This window comes from Beta vulgaris, chromosome 4 (genome assembly GCF_026745355.1).
Source record: "Beta vulgaris subsp. vulgaris cultivar EL10 chromosome 4, EL10.2, whole genome shotgun sequence".
Lineage (NCBI taxonomy): Eukaryota > Viridiplantae > Streptophyta > Magnoliopsida > Caryophyllales > Amaranthaceae > Beta > Beta vulgaris.
Window position 1 is genome coordinate 40,282,045 of NC_079205.1, and position 14,523 is coordinate 40,296,567.

Below are 14,523 nucleotides of genomic sequence, written 5' to 3' on the forward strand. Positions count from 1 at the left end.
TCAATTTCGACTTCCAAATGACTAATACTGAAATCTCGGGTCATAATGAGACCTTCGCGAAATGGCACTGGGCTCAATAGGCAATAAGCACTTTTTTCTTGGTTTTAGGTTTTGGAATATGCGAATCGGATAAAATGATGATATACTACTGCCGTACTACATAAAGTCCAACGTTTCACTTCAACCTTTTTTCTTTTACATATTTTTAACTATAATTTTTGCAAAAAAAAAATTGGGAGGCCCACACCACCCAAACCTCACGTGAGTCCGTCTCTACACATGACTATATTTTTCCTCAAAGTATAGATCACTAGATGATGAGCCCATGGGTGAATAATGTAAAAATCCAATTGTTGAAATAGAAAAAGATGGGTAGGAAGTAAATTTGTAAATGGCCAAAATGGGTATTTCGTCGTGTTCAACACTCCAAAGTCCAAACCCAGGCTTTCCCGGCAGTTTGATCGCTTCGGTTGGGGCGTTTTGACAAACTTTCATCAAGAGAGAGATAGTAAGAGAGAGAGAGAGAGAGAGAGGGAGGACTACAGGAGGCAATGGAGAACGTAGGAACAGACGCCCTGAAGTATGTTTGGAAAGGAGCCATACCACTTCAGATTCATCTTCACGATTCTGAAGTCACCACTCTTCCTCCTCCTCCTCCAGTTTTGGTGTGCAATCTTTCTCATATATTTTGATTATTATTGAACTTTCTTTGTTTGGGTTTTCTCTTTTGGTAATTGAATATGATGTTTGTAGTTCCATACTTATGGTTTCAACAATCTCTAATTCTTTGTTTGGTGGGTTAATTTAGTTGAATCTTTTCGTGTAAACAAGTCAATGCAAGTAGTTGCCTATTATGAATTTATAAAGAGTTGGGTTTGTTGGGTTTATCCTAGATTATTAGTTACTAGTTTAGATTCCCATTTAAATCTTAATTTGTTTCCCCTTATGATTGCTGATCTCTTTAGTGAGTTCATTTGGAGGTGACTGTAGTCTGTAACTCTGTATGCTGTGGAGTTGAGTAAAGATTTAATGGGTTTCTATTTAAGCCCGTGCTTGTACTGTTCGGAATCGTTCACTGGGTAAAATCAATTATGGAGTGCTACTCTAGAAGGTGAACTGTTGTGTTAAGTAGTTCGGGAGGGGTTCTAGATTACCTGAAATGGGGGTATATGCCAAATTGGTTGAATAGGTTTATCTGCTGCTTCTGAGACCAAGAGTAATAACTTACTCCGAACGGGGGTTACAGATTCCTCCATCTGGTTCTAACCATCACCTCCAGCCGTCCATTGTCCAACCTCCCCTTATCTTAGCCTCTAATTGATTGCTGTTACTCCTTAATCCATTCCTCTTATTCCAAGCATGACCGAAGTACAAGTTGATCTCGGTGTTTCGAAATGATGAGTATAGTCTGTTGTTGAGGAGATGGTACTTTGAAAGTATGAGTGTAGCACTGTTCAATAGGTGCATTTGCCATTGTCTAATTGATAGACATTGGTACCAAGTATCTGGGTGCTATTAGTGCTATATGTGATGATGTTGTTAGTTTTGATTTTTAGGTGCTCAGCTAATGCTAATATGGTCTCTTCAAATAGAAATTGCAAAATACATCAGGAGTCATGATGCTTGTTCAGTGTATGTTTCAAAATTTGTGAAACAATAGGGTAATTAGTATATGTGAATAATGTGATCCACTTGGGAGGCAACTGAGATCATAGAAGAGACTGTCCATAGTTGGTGCACATCTCTGAAAGAGGTTTTGTAGAAAGCTAGCTACGAGATATTCATCCTAGTCATGCATTTGGCATTTGCTCAACTCGCACATCTGGAGAAATTATCTTAGCCATATGAAATACCCAGTATTAATAGGGCCAGTTTCATTCCCTGGAGATTGAGTTGGAGGTGGAGTTTCCGGGGTTTTTTTAAGAAGTTGGCAAGGGATCTAGTTTCAGTGCCAGTGAGTAAGGAAGCGGGTGAGCTTTCAGGTCTGGGAGTTAAGGGCCTACTAACCTAGTTCAACAAGAGACGGCTGACTGATGAAGGAGGAAATTATGATAAGTGAAAAAAACGACGTATTCGATACTTCTATTGCTACAATCTACTCCACCAAAATCAACATCCTTATACTTTGTGGTGATTTTTTCCCCTTTGTTCAGTTGCTCTGTCATCTCTTTAGACCCAGTATATAAAAGCCTAAAAAGTGAGGCCCTACCAGGATGATATGATGATCATATGAGTTATGTCAAAATACTTATGTCATAATACACAATATTACTTATTTGTATATCTTCTTTGTCCTTACTCAATAAGCTTCTAGCAGCTGGTTGTCTTTTTTTTTTGCTTACTCCTTATTTTATCTATAGAGCTTTCTTTGTTTTATTCACAACAGAATATTTTCTTTGTTTTTTTTTTTCTCCAATTTTTTATGTATGCTGCATGTTTTGGTGCTACAGATGTTGGCTTCACGGATAGGTTATCTGCCACTCTTAGCGCCTCAAATGAAACCCCTCTTCAACAGCACACTTCCTCCAGGGGACGATACTGTTTGGTTTGAGTACAAGGGGTTAGCCTTGAAATGGTATAGTTCTGGACTTAAGTCATCAATTTAGGCCTTGAATTTGGATAATAATGTCATTGTATTCATGAACTTGAGTGTTCGTGGATCAGCTTTACGTGCTATTTACTCTGATTCTCAAATATAATTTATCAAATATCTATTGCATTTATGGTACTTGCCTAGAGACATTCAAACATAGCTAAAAATCTAAGATAATCTGGAGGATATAGCTAAGATCCAATATTAGTATTAGATGCTTCTATTGGATGCAGAATGCCAGAATCTTTAGGGAGTCTGAGAAACATAGGCTAAGAAGGGAGTTTGACATAAGGTACAATGTACCAAGATGTCAGTTAGAGATGCCGAGTCATCTGGCAATTAGATAGGTCTCTTTTGTTTTGCAGTTAAGTTTCTTTCGTTTCAGTTCTGTAAAGTTAAAACATTTTAGTGTAGTTAATGATTCATATGCACAGAGGAAAGGCATGCAGAAATAGTCGGAGAGGGATTTAGTGCAGAAATTTCCCTTGCCTGTAATCATCATCGGATATTAGATCTGTATTTGTCATGATGGTTGTGTGTCTTGAACAGGTACATACCAACCGGTGTTCTCTTTGATCTCTTGTGTGCTGAGCCTGAGAGACCTTGGAATCTTACGGTATAAATCTTTTGAAAAATCTATATATGACTGCATTGAAACACACAACTGTATATGTGAACTTTGCTTCTTTTTTTTCAATATATATATTGCATAACCGCATTGGCTAGAAAGCAACAGTAGGATTTCAGACGTTTGATGTTTTAATCTAGGGAAGCATTAGCTGCATTATTGTCGTTAGTGTTTCTTACGCATTTATGGTTTTTGATGGACTGTACGATTTGTAGTTTACACCTATTCGTTTGTCATCTCAAGTTGGTTTTTGTAAGGATACTTTGTCTCTTCAGTTTGCGGTTGTTTTTTCCCCAAATTATAAGGTTAAAGCCTGTTGCTAAATTGTTTTTTCTACTTCGTCATATAGGTTGAATTATAACTGCATATGGGAAACATCAATTTTGCTTCTGGCCTAGATATATTTTCTCATAACTATAATTTATACCAATAAAATTAATTTTAAACTCATTAGTTTATTGCTTGTATGCTTGTATGTTCAGATTGAATCACTATCTTGTAATGCTGTATGCCTTTCAGGTACTTAGTGATTCATCTTCATTTCTTTGCATTGATCTTTAGGAATTTTTTACAGGTGCATTTCAGAGGGTATCCGAGTAACACACTGACCCCATGCGAAGGTGAAGATGCTGTTAAGTGGAACTTCATAAATTCTCTTAAAGAGGTAAGTTGCATGGATGAACAAATACATTTTGGCGCTGGAAGACATATGTATTCCCTGTACATACATCCTTGTGAAGGCCGAAGGGCATCTATTTTATAAGTGCATGTACTTATCACTGATGAGAATGGTTGTTGACCATCACTCGCTGGTATCCTTTGTGATGCGTTAAAAGTTCAGAGAGGGATAATGCTCTTTTTCTTGTTCTTGTGATGAAAATGCTGGTTGACCAACTCGCTGGTTTTTTTTTTTGTGATGCGCTAAAAGTTCAGAGAGAGATAGTGCTCTTGTTCTTGTTCTCCTCTTGCTACTGCAGTCATAGTTGTGCTTCCAATCATAAAATTCAGCACCGGTGCACATTGCACCTCTTTCATATGCTCTAGAAAAATTCACGGTGCCAAACGATCGCCGGAGAACATCCTTTAAGATTTAGTTTCAATTTAGTTGTGACACTTTTGAAATCACGTACTCCTAAGCAATTTTGGAGAGGAGAGCGACAAAGAAAGAAAATAAAAGGGTCCCATGTGATAGGAGAGAGATAGAGAGAAGTTACTACCCAAAATGAAAGTGACAACTAAATTGAAACGGAGGAAGTAGATGGATTTCATGTAAGTGCTAGAAAAGAGTAAGAATGTTCACTCCAAATTATCATCAGCACCATTTTATTTTTGATAATTTTGAATCTTGGACATTGTCGTGAGATCTGATTATCATTAAGATTACAAAAACTTGACACGAATAGTCTTATCTATTTCTGTCCTTCTCCAAATAATCTCAACTATTATAGTCCCAACTTTAGGAGCATTTCCCCAAAATCATGACTTATACCTTGAAGGATTTTTTTCAAACTTCTCAGGCCTCTCTATTTTTGTCATTACCACCACCCTAATTTATATCTGTCTATGGTTATACGTCATGAGAGACTTCTTTAGGAAGAAACCTCGAAGTCTTGACCATCTTGAGTTAATCAATAGTTGGATCTTTGTAGAGGGGGTCTACTTGGCATTGTGGGTTTCCTGTAGATTAAGGAAGAAAAGAGTTGCTAAAAATAAGCAATATATTTGAGACATGGGGGAACTCTTCTCTTCCAAGAACAACAACAATATCAAAGACTTTTTCCCAAAGGATGAGGTTGGGTGCATGAAGCAAGAGTATATCTCCCTGATTGTCCACAAACATCCTCATCCTCCTTTCGCTTTTATCAAGTGCTATATGTTTCTACATTTGCTTTTTGTTCGTATCCTCTATTACTTCCTCTGAGAGGAATAAGGAGATCGACCAAGATATGACACAATTCTGGGTGGCTTAAATAAAGAGCAGCAACTTGATTATTGTGAGACCATAGGGTACCTCTAAGATTGAAGATAAAATTCTATTGAAAGGCTCATGCTCATCAATAATATATGGTCAGGATATCAAGAGTCAAGATTACATTAAATGGGTGTGGTAGAGGTGTGTGTGTTGAGATGAATAGGTGGGAACGCCCAACGGATAGAGTTCCAAATGACAATATGCAAAAGAAATGCTATAAGTTCCTCTGAGAGCTTGATACAAATTACTTGATTCACACACTTAAGATTAACGCCTTGCTGTCTAGTGGCAGTACATCTTCGCCGAGCTTCCTTTGAGTACTAAATATGCACTCTAAGTACTCAGTTTTTCTCCGGCTTAGGCTGCTTAAACCCTAGGGATCCTAACTTAAAAAAAATACTTGTCAAGCTCTTCTCTTCATGGGGGAACTCTTTTCTTCCAACAACAACCGTAAATTGAATCAGTTATGCTTGTCAATCTCTGCCATGTGCGTGAATCTAGTAGTACTAAAAGCTCCATCAGGTCCAATATATAGTCCATGAGATTATTAAACTTCAGCAACTACAGCCAAAGATTGCAATAGCATCTATCTTTCCTTATATTTTAATCTCTGCCATGTGCGTGAATCTAGTAGTACTAAAAGCTCCATCAGGTCCAATATATATAGTCCATGAGATTATTGAACTAAAGTATACCAATGATTGTATTCTCTCAGCAACTACAGCCAAAGATTGCAATAGCATCTATCTTTCCTTATATTTTAAGTCTTTAATTTGTTCTTTTCAAAACTCAAGTGCCCAATACTAGCATAATATATGAAATAATTTATAGAAACTGTATTTTCCCACTAACTGAACAACTTTTCTCCTGAAATGTTCAGCAGCCTTACATACCATAGATGAAAATATTAATTTGTATCACTAATTCCCTTGCAGATGACATTAATTTGTTGTTTAATATTCCTAGTTGGCTTTACTGCCCTGCATGGGAGTTGCTGTGTAAACAAAATTCTTAACTTATGGATGCTGCCTTACATGCCATAGATGAAAATATTAATTTGTATCACTAATTCCCTTGCAGATGACATTAATTTGTTGTTTAATATTCCTAGTTGGCTTTACTGCCCTGCATGGGAGTAGCTGTGTAAACAAAATTCTTAACTTATGGATGCTTAAGTGTAAGAAAAGTAATGTCAAGGTCTTTGTGAAATACCAAGAAAAAGTTGCTTAATTATATTGTGGCTGAGAATCATAATTAATTTTGTACATGTCATACTGTCATTCTTTATTAACTCTCTCTGGAAGTTGATATGTCTTATACTTCTATTTTCTTGCTGCTAGTATGTATTACATAATTGATGATTGTCCTTGTTTTGTCAGGCTGCCTACATAATTAATGGTAACTGCAAGCATATTATGAACATGTCACAGTCAGATCAGTTGGAATTGTGGCGTTCTGTTTTAAATGGTAAGGCAGCTATTCAATAAGGTTAGAGAAACATATACTTCCTGGTTTCTTTAGTTGCAACATGGGGGATGAACGGTATTTTAGGAGCCCCATGTGGTAGGAGAGAGCTAAAGAACGATGGAAAAGTTGTCCATGTGACGAGGAGAGAGAAAGAAAGAACACATATACACCAAAAGGTATGATGCATCTTTTTTAGAACATCCAAAATAGGCAAGTATTGCAACGAAAAAAAGACCGGAGAAAGTAGTATATTTTGCTTCCTGTGATTTCAAACTGCTGTGGAAATACAGTTGATCAGATAATGAGAAATCAGAGAAGCATATTGTTGAGCCGTTGGTTGCCATTCATTGAAACGAGCAACTACCTTCTAGTCTCTTCGAGCCATATAAAGTATAAATTCTTTGCTTCAGCATTGTTGGGGCTAGCTGCCACCCTTAAAAACCACTTCCATATCTTTAAAGTCCCCTTCTGGAAGGGAGCAGAAGAAATTTATTTGGGGAACAAAATTTTAATCCTGTGATAAACTGGAAACACTGCAGAAATATATAAATGAAGAAGAGAATTGGGGGACATTGGATTGATTGTAGTTTGATGCAATCAAATCATTAAATGGTGAGTTTACAGTCCTAGACCTTCTAGTGGCTGGACACTCCCAACTACAAACTAAGCTAAGCAAAATTCACTTAGTAATTTTTTGCTTTACGTCTTTCCCTACTCTCCCCTATTTAAACTAAACTAGGTGCCTTCCTCCCCAAGCTAAAATAACAACTAATTTGTAGTTCCAAAAGTGACCCTGCCCTCTAGGCTAGTCTAGTACCCATTCATTTCTCGAAGTGGAAGAAATGTAGTATTTGTAGGGATGTTGTCCGTTACTGGTGGATAGTGACCTGCAGATCACAGCACTTGCATAGGCCAAATTTATGAGGACCTAACCTAATTCAAATAAAGGACTTAGTTGGTGGTTGGGTTTTGGTGAAACAATTATGAGGAACGCTTAACTTTTTTGGTGTAAACTGACAAGCCTTTTCTTGCCTATTTTCCCCTTCCTATTATCATTTTTTTCTTCTTGTGAATTTATGCTCCCAAAAGCCTTGAGGAGAATTTCCTCTGTTTTCAGAAAATTGTCCTGGTTTTTACAGTATGTGAATTTGATGTAGATACCTCTGATGGCATGTCGTGAAAGAGACTCGTTGTTGACCTCATAACTATCAAAAACTGTGAAGCACAAGGTGAATGCCTGTAATCATGGATATGATCAGATGACTGATTTTTGTATAATCTCTCTGAGTATCTGTCCATGTATGTAAATCATTTTCACAATAAAAAATTCTGCTTTTTGAGTAATTTGCTCTATAGAAGTCTATATGTGTTAGGCTTCACTGCTGTGAGCCCGTGCCACAATGTTAAAACTTAACGGAAACATAACAATTAAGCCATTACAAACTGATATTAGTTAAATTGTCGTGTGGTTGGGATACTGTCCCTTTGCCATCCCACCACCACCAGCAAGCAACAGTCCTATTGATTCAATCTTTATCATCTGAGGTTTTCTTGACATTAAAGCTAATTTTGAAATTAGTCTGTTTTTCTGCTGTTGGAACTGGGTGAAAATTCATCAAAAATAGGACTATGATAATGAACTGGCTCTTTCTCTTGTCCGAAATGGGCTTGTAGATCTCTAGAATTAGGCAATAGGTCATTTCTGCTGTTGTTTTAGATTTTAGACTTGTATGTTTTCTGCTTGTTATCTTTTTCCGAGGCTGTTGAAAGTTGGCCTGGGTGTTTGTCCAAGATCTGTCTGCACCTCCGTCCCATGCTTGGGTATTTATTTGAAAACTAAATTGCTTATGGTGGGCAAGTCTTTGTTATATTTACAAATAACACCAATTGAACATAAAAGAAATTCAGATTTAGAAAATAAGATATTGATCTGGTAACAGTTGCAAGCGTGTGGCTAGTAATCTATTGTAAACAAGTGTGACACTTCATGCTTTAGATACCTGGGAGATGATGTTCCTCATTATTTAGCCTTTTAAATTTTTCTTGGGAGTTCTTTCAGTTCAGTTCTATATATTGCTAGCTGATTGCTACTTCAAATGGCTTTTTTGCAATCACTATCTAAGGCTTGAAACTCTATGTCAAAAGCTTGACTACGGAACACATTGTTGGGATTAAGATTGGGTTGACCTAGGTTACTGCTAACTTGAGAGCTGATGCCGGATGCAGCCTAAATGAGGGATCCGTGGCTTCTTGGCTTTGATTGAGCTGTTTCCTCTGATTTTTCCTCTTAGATGTTATAGTTCAGATCTGAAATTCTATGTCAAAAGCTTGACTAGGGAACACATTGTTGGGATTAATATTTGGTTGACCTAGGTTACTGCTAACTTGAGAGCTGATGCCGGATGCAGCCTAAATGAGGGATCCGTGGCTTCTTGGCTTTGATTGAGCTGTTTCCTCTGATTTTTCCTCTTAGATGTTATGGTTCAGATCTGAAATTGCATGAGCCTTCTGTTCTTAAGTTATTTAGCACTTGATTGATGAACCAATGTTCATAATGCACCCTTCTTCTGATCACTATTTTATTTCCTCTGGCATCTGTTTCTTCTTATTTTATTTTTGATATTGTGCTTTCCAGTTTATGGATCAATAAGTTTACTATCTGGTTGTATCAGGCAATTTGGAATCTTTTCTAAAGGTGACATCAAAGTTGAAGCTTGGAGCCATTGACGATGATTACACAACAAAATTGTATCCATCTTTAAAAGCCTGTTCTGATGCTGGTAACACAGATAATCCTGGACTTGCCAAAACAGGTAAATGTTATTATGGTACATGTGTTTATGAAAACCTGCAGTTTTGCTCTTAGAATAACTCAAGTTCTATGGAAGCTTTCAACTGAGACTGTTTTCTCCTGATCAAATGTTAAGTTGGATCTACTTGAGTTTTGTATCCACTTTGAAATCTTTTATTTTATTTTTTTCGTCTATAGAGGTGAACTGCGAAGTTGCTAAATAGTTTAATGAGCAACAATGAATTAGTCTTGTCTTTTATGTCTTAGTTAAAATTGACAGGAATAATTCCATGGTTTTGGGAGACCTTCTTGAAATAATCTGAAGTATTAAGTTTCTTGTCTTTGTTGTGTTCTTCTGGGTCTGCTGTACATAGTAAAAATTAACCTTTGGATTACTTTGAGAAGGTCCCTCCGAAGGAGTAAGTGTCAAATTGAGTTCAGCTGATCTCCTGAAGTTTTGAATACTGAACCCTATTTCTTTCTCTGAAATTGATGTTTAAGGTGCATGATTGGGTTATTCGTCTTGAACTCTTTTTGTTATTTTATTTTAAACTTTCTTCTCTAAAATTGAAATCTAATTTGACCTTAGTCAACATAGTATGAGTAAACCAGTACCCGTGAATCCAAGAAAAGATCTGTCTCTCTGGTACAGCCTTATCTAAAGCTACAAGTTTTCTTTTAATGTTGCAGGTAGAATTCCAGTGCGATTGTATGCTAGGATTTTTACCGAGGTGTTTGATGACTTGGAAGATGCCCCTGAGGTTGATAGCTGGGAGAAAATTTCTTATATAAACAGACCCATTGGACTTGATAAAGATGAAGGTGAGCGTAGACATCATTTCAAATCGAGGATGTTGTTATCAGATTAACTTCTTGAGTTTTGGTCTGCCCCCTTTTCCCTTTGAGTTCAAATACCTGTTATGCTTTGCAGACTTGTGTCTTTGATTGTTTGGTCATTTGAGGATCTAGTATATCCAATGTGTGGAAGATGCCAAAAACTGGTGTTAGTAATACTTAAAGCTCTGTGTGTGTTCTCAGCCAGTCATTAGTCATGTTAGGATTTCTTGTGTCATTTTCGCAAAGTTCAAGTGGTACAGTTAAACTGGCATATTCAGCTGTTATTAATTTATTATATGTTATCAGCTGGAAGTTAAGATCTAGTATATCCAATGTGTGGAAGATGTCAGAAACTGCTGTTAGTAATACTTCAAGCTCTGTGTGTGTTGACTGTGTTCTCAGCCAGTCATAAGTCATGCTAGGATTTCTTGTGTCATTTTTTCAAAGTTCAAGCGGTACTCGTCAACTGGCATATTCAGCTGTTATTAATTTATTATATGTTATCAGCTGGAGGTTGAAATCTTTGGCGACGTATGAAAATTTACCCAAAAGCCTTCGTTGCTTGAATTTTCTGAAAAATACTCATATGTTGTGATATTGCAAACATAGCAGTTTTTGTCTAGATCAGATTCACTCTGTGAGATGATTGTTGACTTGTTTAAATAAATTATCAAATAGAGCTCTAATTATATGTTAGTCAAGAAATTGATTTTGGTAGCTGAATTTCAGTCGAGATGTTTCCATCTTCGGATTGGGGGGTTTATTTGTGCCAATTGCCATGAGTGATTCATCACACATCACTACAGTGTTAGATGTCTATGGATTATCTTGCAAGGACCTTTGCTGGTTCTGTCATATCGGCTTGGTTTCCTTTATTACTCTGCTTGATGTCTCCCTCTCCATATAGGAGTTATATGAATAGGTTGCTATGGTATTAGGTTCTCATGAGAACCACCCGTGTGTGAAGTTGGAAAAGCAATCTTTGGATCATGTAATTGAAGGGATGAGATTTATGCGCGATACAAGGATAAATCACTACCTGAGATAGCAACTTGTCAAGTAAAATTGCTGTGTTGTGCGCAGATCTCGACCCCTAAATTCCAGAATCCAATGCCTGCTGTGAGGTTTGCACCGAGCAGTTCTCATGGCACCTCACCTGCAGCTATGTTCTATAGACTTGTTTATTTGTAATGATTTGTACAATGATGTCCGTTCTTCTGAAGCAAAATACTTAAAATGCAAAGAATGCTGCAGGTAAATGCTTCACTTTAAGTGATGCTATGAAGACTCTCTTGCCTGAGTACTTTGGAGAAGGAATTATTAACAATGAAAAAACAATTGAAATGGAGGTTAAAGAAGTGGATTCAGAAGATGCCAGTGACACAAATCTTACAGAAGAGGTGAGTACATCAGTCGGTGAACATACCAAGTCCAAACAATCATCTGTAGGTGCTGAAATCAAGCTCATTCGAATTCAAGGTATTGAGCCAAAATCTGAGATCCCTTTCTCTTGGGTAGTCAACAACCTGATGAACCCAGACCACTACCTTCACATATGTGTGTATCTGATACATGTCCAACCTTCGTCTTTGTGACCACAATATTTCTTAACTGAGACTGGGTAACCTTGTATATATATATATCACTTCCTCAGTCTACTGTCTTTGTTTTGGCACTTGCAAATTGTGAAGTTTCATCTAGTATGTAGATATCAAGTAAACACTTGTCCTTTGAGAAAGTTCGAATATAAAACTCTTTTCTGCAAGCTAAAGCTATAACATGTATGAATGCCAACGGATGAGCTAAACATAAAAGGAGTAAAGGATAACTATCCACGCCTATACCATATTAAAGTAGGGTATAAAAGATCCACTCTTGATGAAAATATGGGTAAAGTGGATGGACTATAGAAGATACTTCCTCACTTGTATTCTATTTTCACGTAGTTTGGGTACACATATTAAGACGGTCGTGTAAAGAGTAGATATAAAATTTGATAAAATGAGAGACCAACCTAATACATCTCTTTAATGTTTTTTTATTAAGAACCACAACAGATAATGTTACCTTTATCGTACTTTATCTACACACATTTAGTTGTAATGTTTTGGTTTTCACACAGGTCAATGTATAACTTCGATTCTTAATATTTCTAATTATTGATATGTTAATATTTTGAAAATATAAATCAAAACGAATGTCTAAGATTTACATTACTATAATTTTCCTTACGTATAAATAATCATAAATGGTAAATGAAAATTTGTGAATAGTGTCAAAATCAAAACGTTGCAACTAGAAAGGGAATGGAGGAAGTATTGATTAAACTATTTTCATTTTTGTACAATTAAGATGGCTCACTTTGACTAAAGCTCGAACTAATAATCCCTATTTTTTTATACAGATGCTCCATTTTGACTTTTTCACTATTTACAATCTTTACTTTGACCATATTTTTTTGACATATGTACGAATTGCAGTATTAGCATACATGATGTTGAATGTGTTTCGATGTATATTCTCAAAATATCATTTTTTTGTACTGTTTTAGTAATGGATAATTAGATATATTAATGGTTAAAATTCTGCATTGGCAAGCCTGCAAGTGAAATTGTAACATCTATTTAAAAATGCGTGGACTATATGAAGAGAGAATGTTAGCATACAAGATATCTAAATAGGGTTTTTCTATGTAGTACCATTGTGTTTTGCGAAATTCTACATTGTTCCCTACCTTTTTGAACTTTATTTGCACATTGTACCTCTAAACTTTTTTTCTGAAAGTTGCACAAAATTTCCTTAGACAAAATGCCAAACAATAGATTTTGGGGCTTTCTTACCATGTGGACTAGTGTTAAATACACACAATGCGTGCGAAAGCAATTAAATTAATTGTGTAGAATAGCTATATTTGCATTTTGTTTTTTCAAAAAACTGCATTTCACTTTAAATGTGGTATTTTTTTTTCCCCATTTTTTCATTTAAATGAAACAAGTCGTTATTCCTTTTTTTTTCTTTTTCTATTTTTTGATTTCTTCCATATGCTGCCTTATATAATAGAGATATAGGATAAGGTTGCTGAGTTTTGTTAGTTGACTGGTGTTTGGGTTATGATCCTCAAAGATTCAAGGTTGAATGGGGTCTGGGTTAGGAATTCCATTAGTAAGAGTATTTTGTATGATGTTGAAAATGTTTAGGGGTATGATGTGGAACGCTCAAAAGTGTCGGGTACAATGTAGAATTTTGTAAAATATAGGGGCACTACATAGAAAAACCCTAAAATACATCTCAAAATATATTTTCAACATATTAACATTTCATAATTTCGGCTAATCGATGATTAATATCTATAATATATATTCAAACAGGTGGCCCATAAATGTTATCCTGCCACGTGCTACGCTTCACTTCACAAATGACATGTCGCAACGTACACGCACATGAACACTTATTGTTTTCTCATAATAATTAATGAACCAGGCTATATGGCACACTTTTCACTGGTGAACATACGTGCCACATATTTTTAGGGATTTTTTCTTTATAAAAAATACCCTTAGTTATTTTTTGACATTTCTAGATGTACAAAAATATGTCTTTGAATGTTCAACAATAAATTACGGATGAACACATATTTTTTGGAAGCACAAAAGTTAGTCAACAAAACATCTTCTAATTTTACATATAATTCATTGTTCAAAGTAAGAATTTCACAACAAGGAAGAATAATAAACACAACTTAAAGTTAATTGTAGGCATGTGATTACCATGTTTTAGCCTACACAATATTTGGATTTGTTTTGATTCGAAATAGAGTCACCAATTAATTTTCAGGAAAAATCAAAAACTAAAAACAAGTATTTTTAAGATTAAGGTGAATTTCCTTACTTATTCAATGAAATATTCAAGTATATATGCACATAGTTTGAGTAACTGCATAAATAGACAAACATGTTGAAGGTCGACTTTTTAACACATAAGACCTAATTTGGTGATCGCTTTATCAAATATCACAAGATTAATAGGTACCTAGATCGGTTGCCCAAATTTTACTTATTAGGCATGATTTAACTAATTTTCAGGTCTGATTGAGAAAATAATAATATATTGGTAGGCAATTGCAACTAAAAAATGCATAAATAACATACAAAGCATATAAACAATTATGAGAAAAAGACTAGAATTATTCTACAAAATATATACAAGATTGCATCTTTGATTTTAATTTATATATC

General features: G+C 35.7%; 1 protein-coding gene across 2 annotated transcripts; it reads left to right on the top strand.

Annotated features, from left to right (window-relative positions):
* Positions 1 to 397: 397 nt before the first annotated feature.
* On the top strand, positions 398 to 12,053 carry LOC104907702 (autophagy protein 5). Of its 2 annotated transcripts, XM_010696671.4 has the most exons (8): positions 398 to 665; positions 2,451 to 2,575; positions 3,143 to 3,209; positions 3,796 to 3,885; positions 6,573 to 6,660; positions 9,333 to 9,473; positions 10,142 to 10,273; positions 11,543 to 12,053. In XM_010696671.4, exons 1-8 carry the CDS (start codon positions 552 to 554, stop codon positions 11,881 to 11,883), a joined length of 1,098 nt encoding a protein of 365 aa, XP_010694973.2. In that variant the 5' UTR covers positions 398 to 551; the 3' UTR covers positions 11,884 to 12,053. The 2 variants fall into 2 exon arrangements, with proteins under 2 accessions (XP_010694973.2, XP_057250279.1); XM_057394296.1 differs by lacking the exon at positions 2,451 to 2,575.
* The last annotated feature ends 2,470 nt before the right edge of the window (positions 12,054 to 14,523 follow it).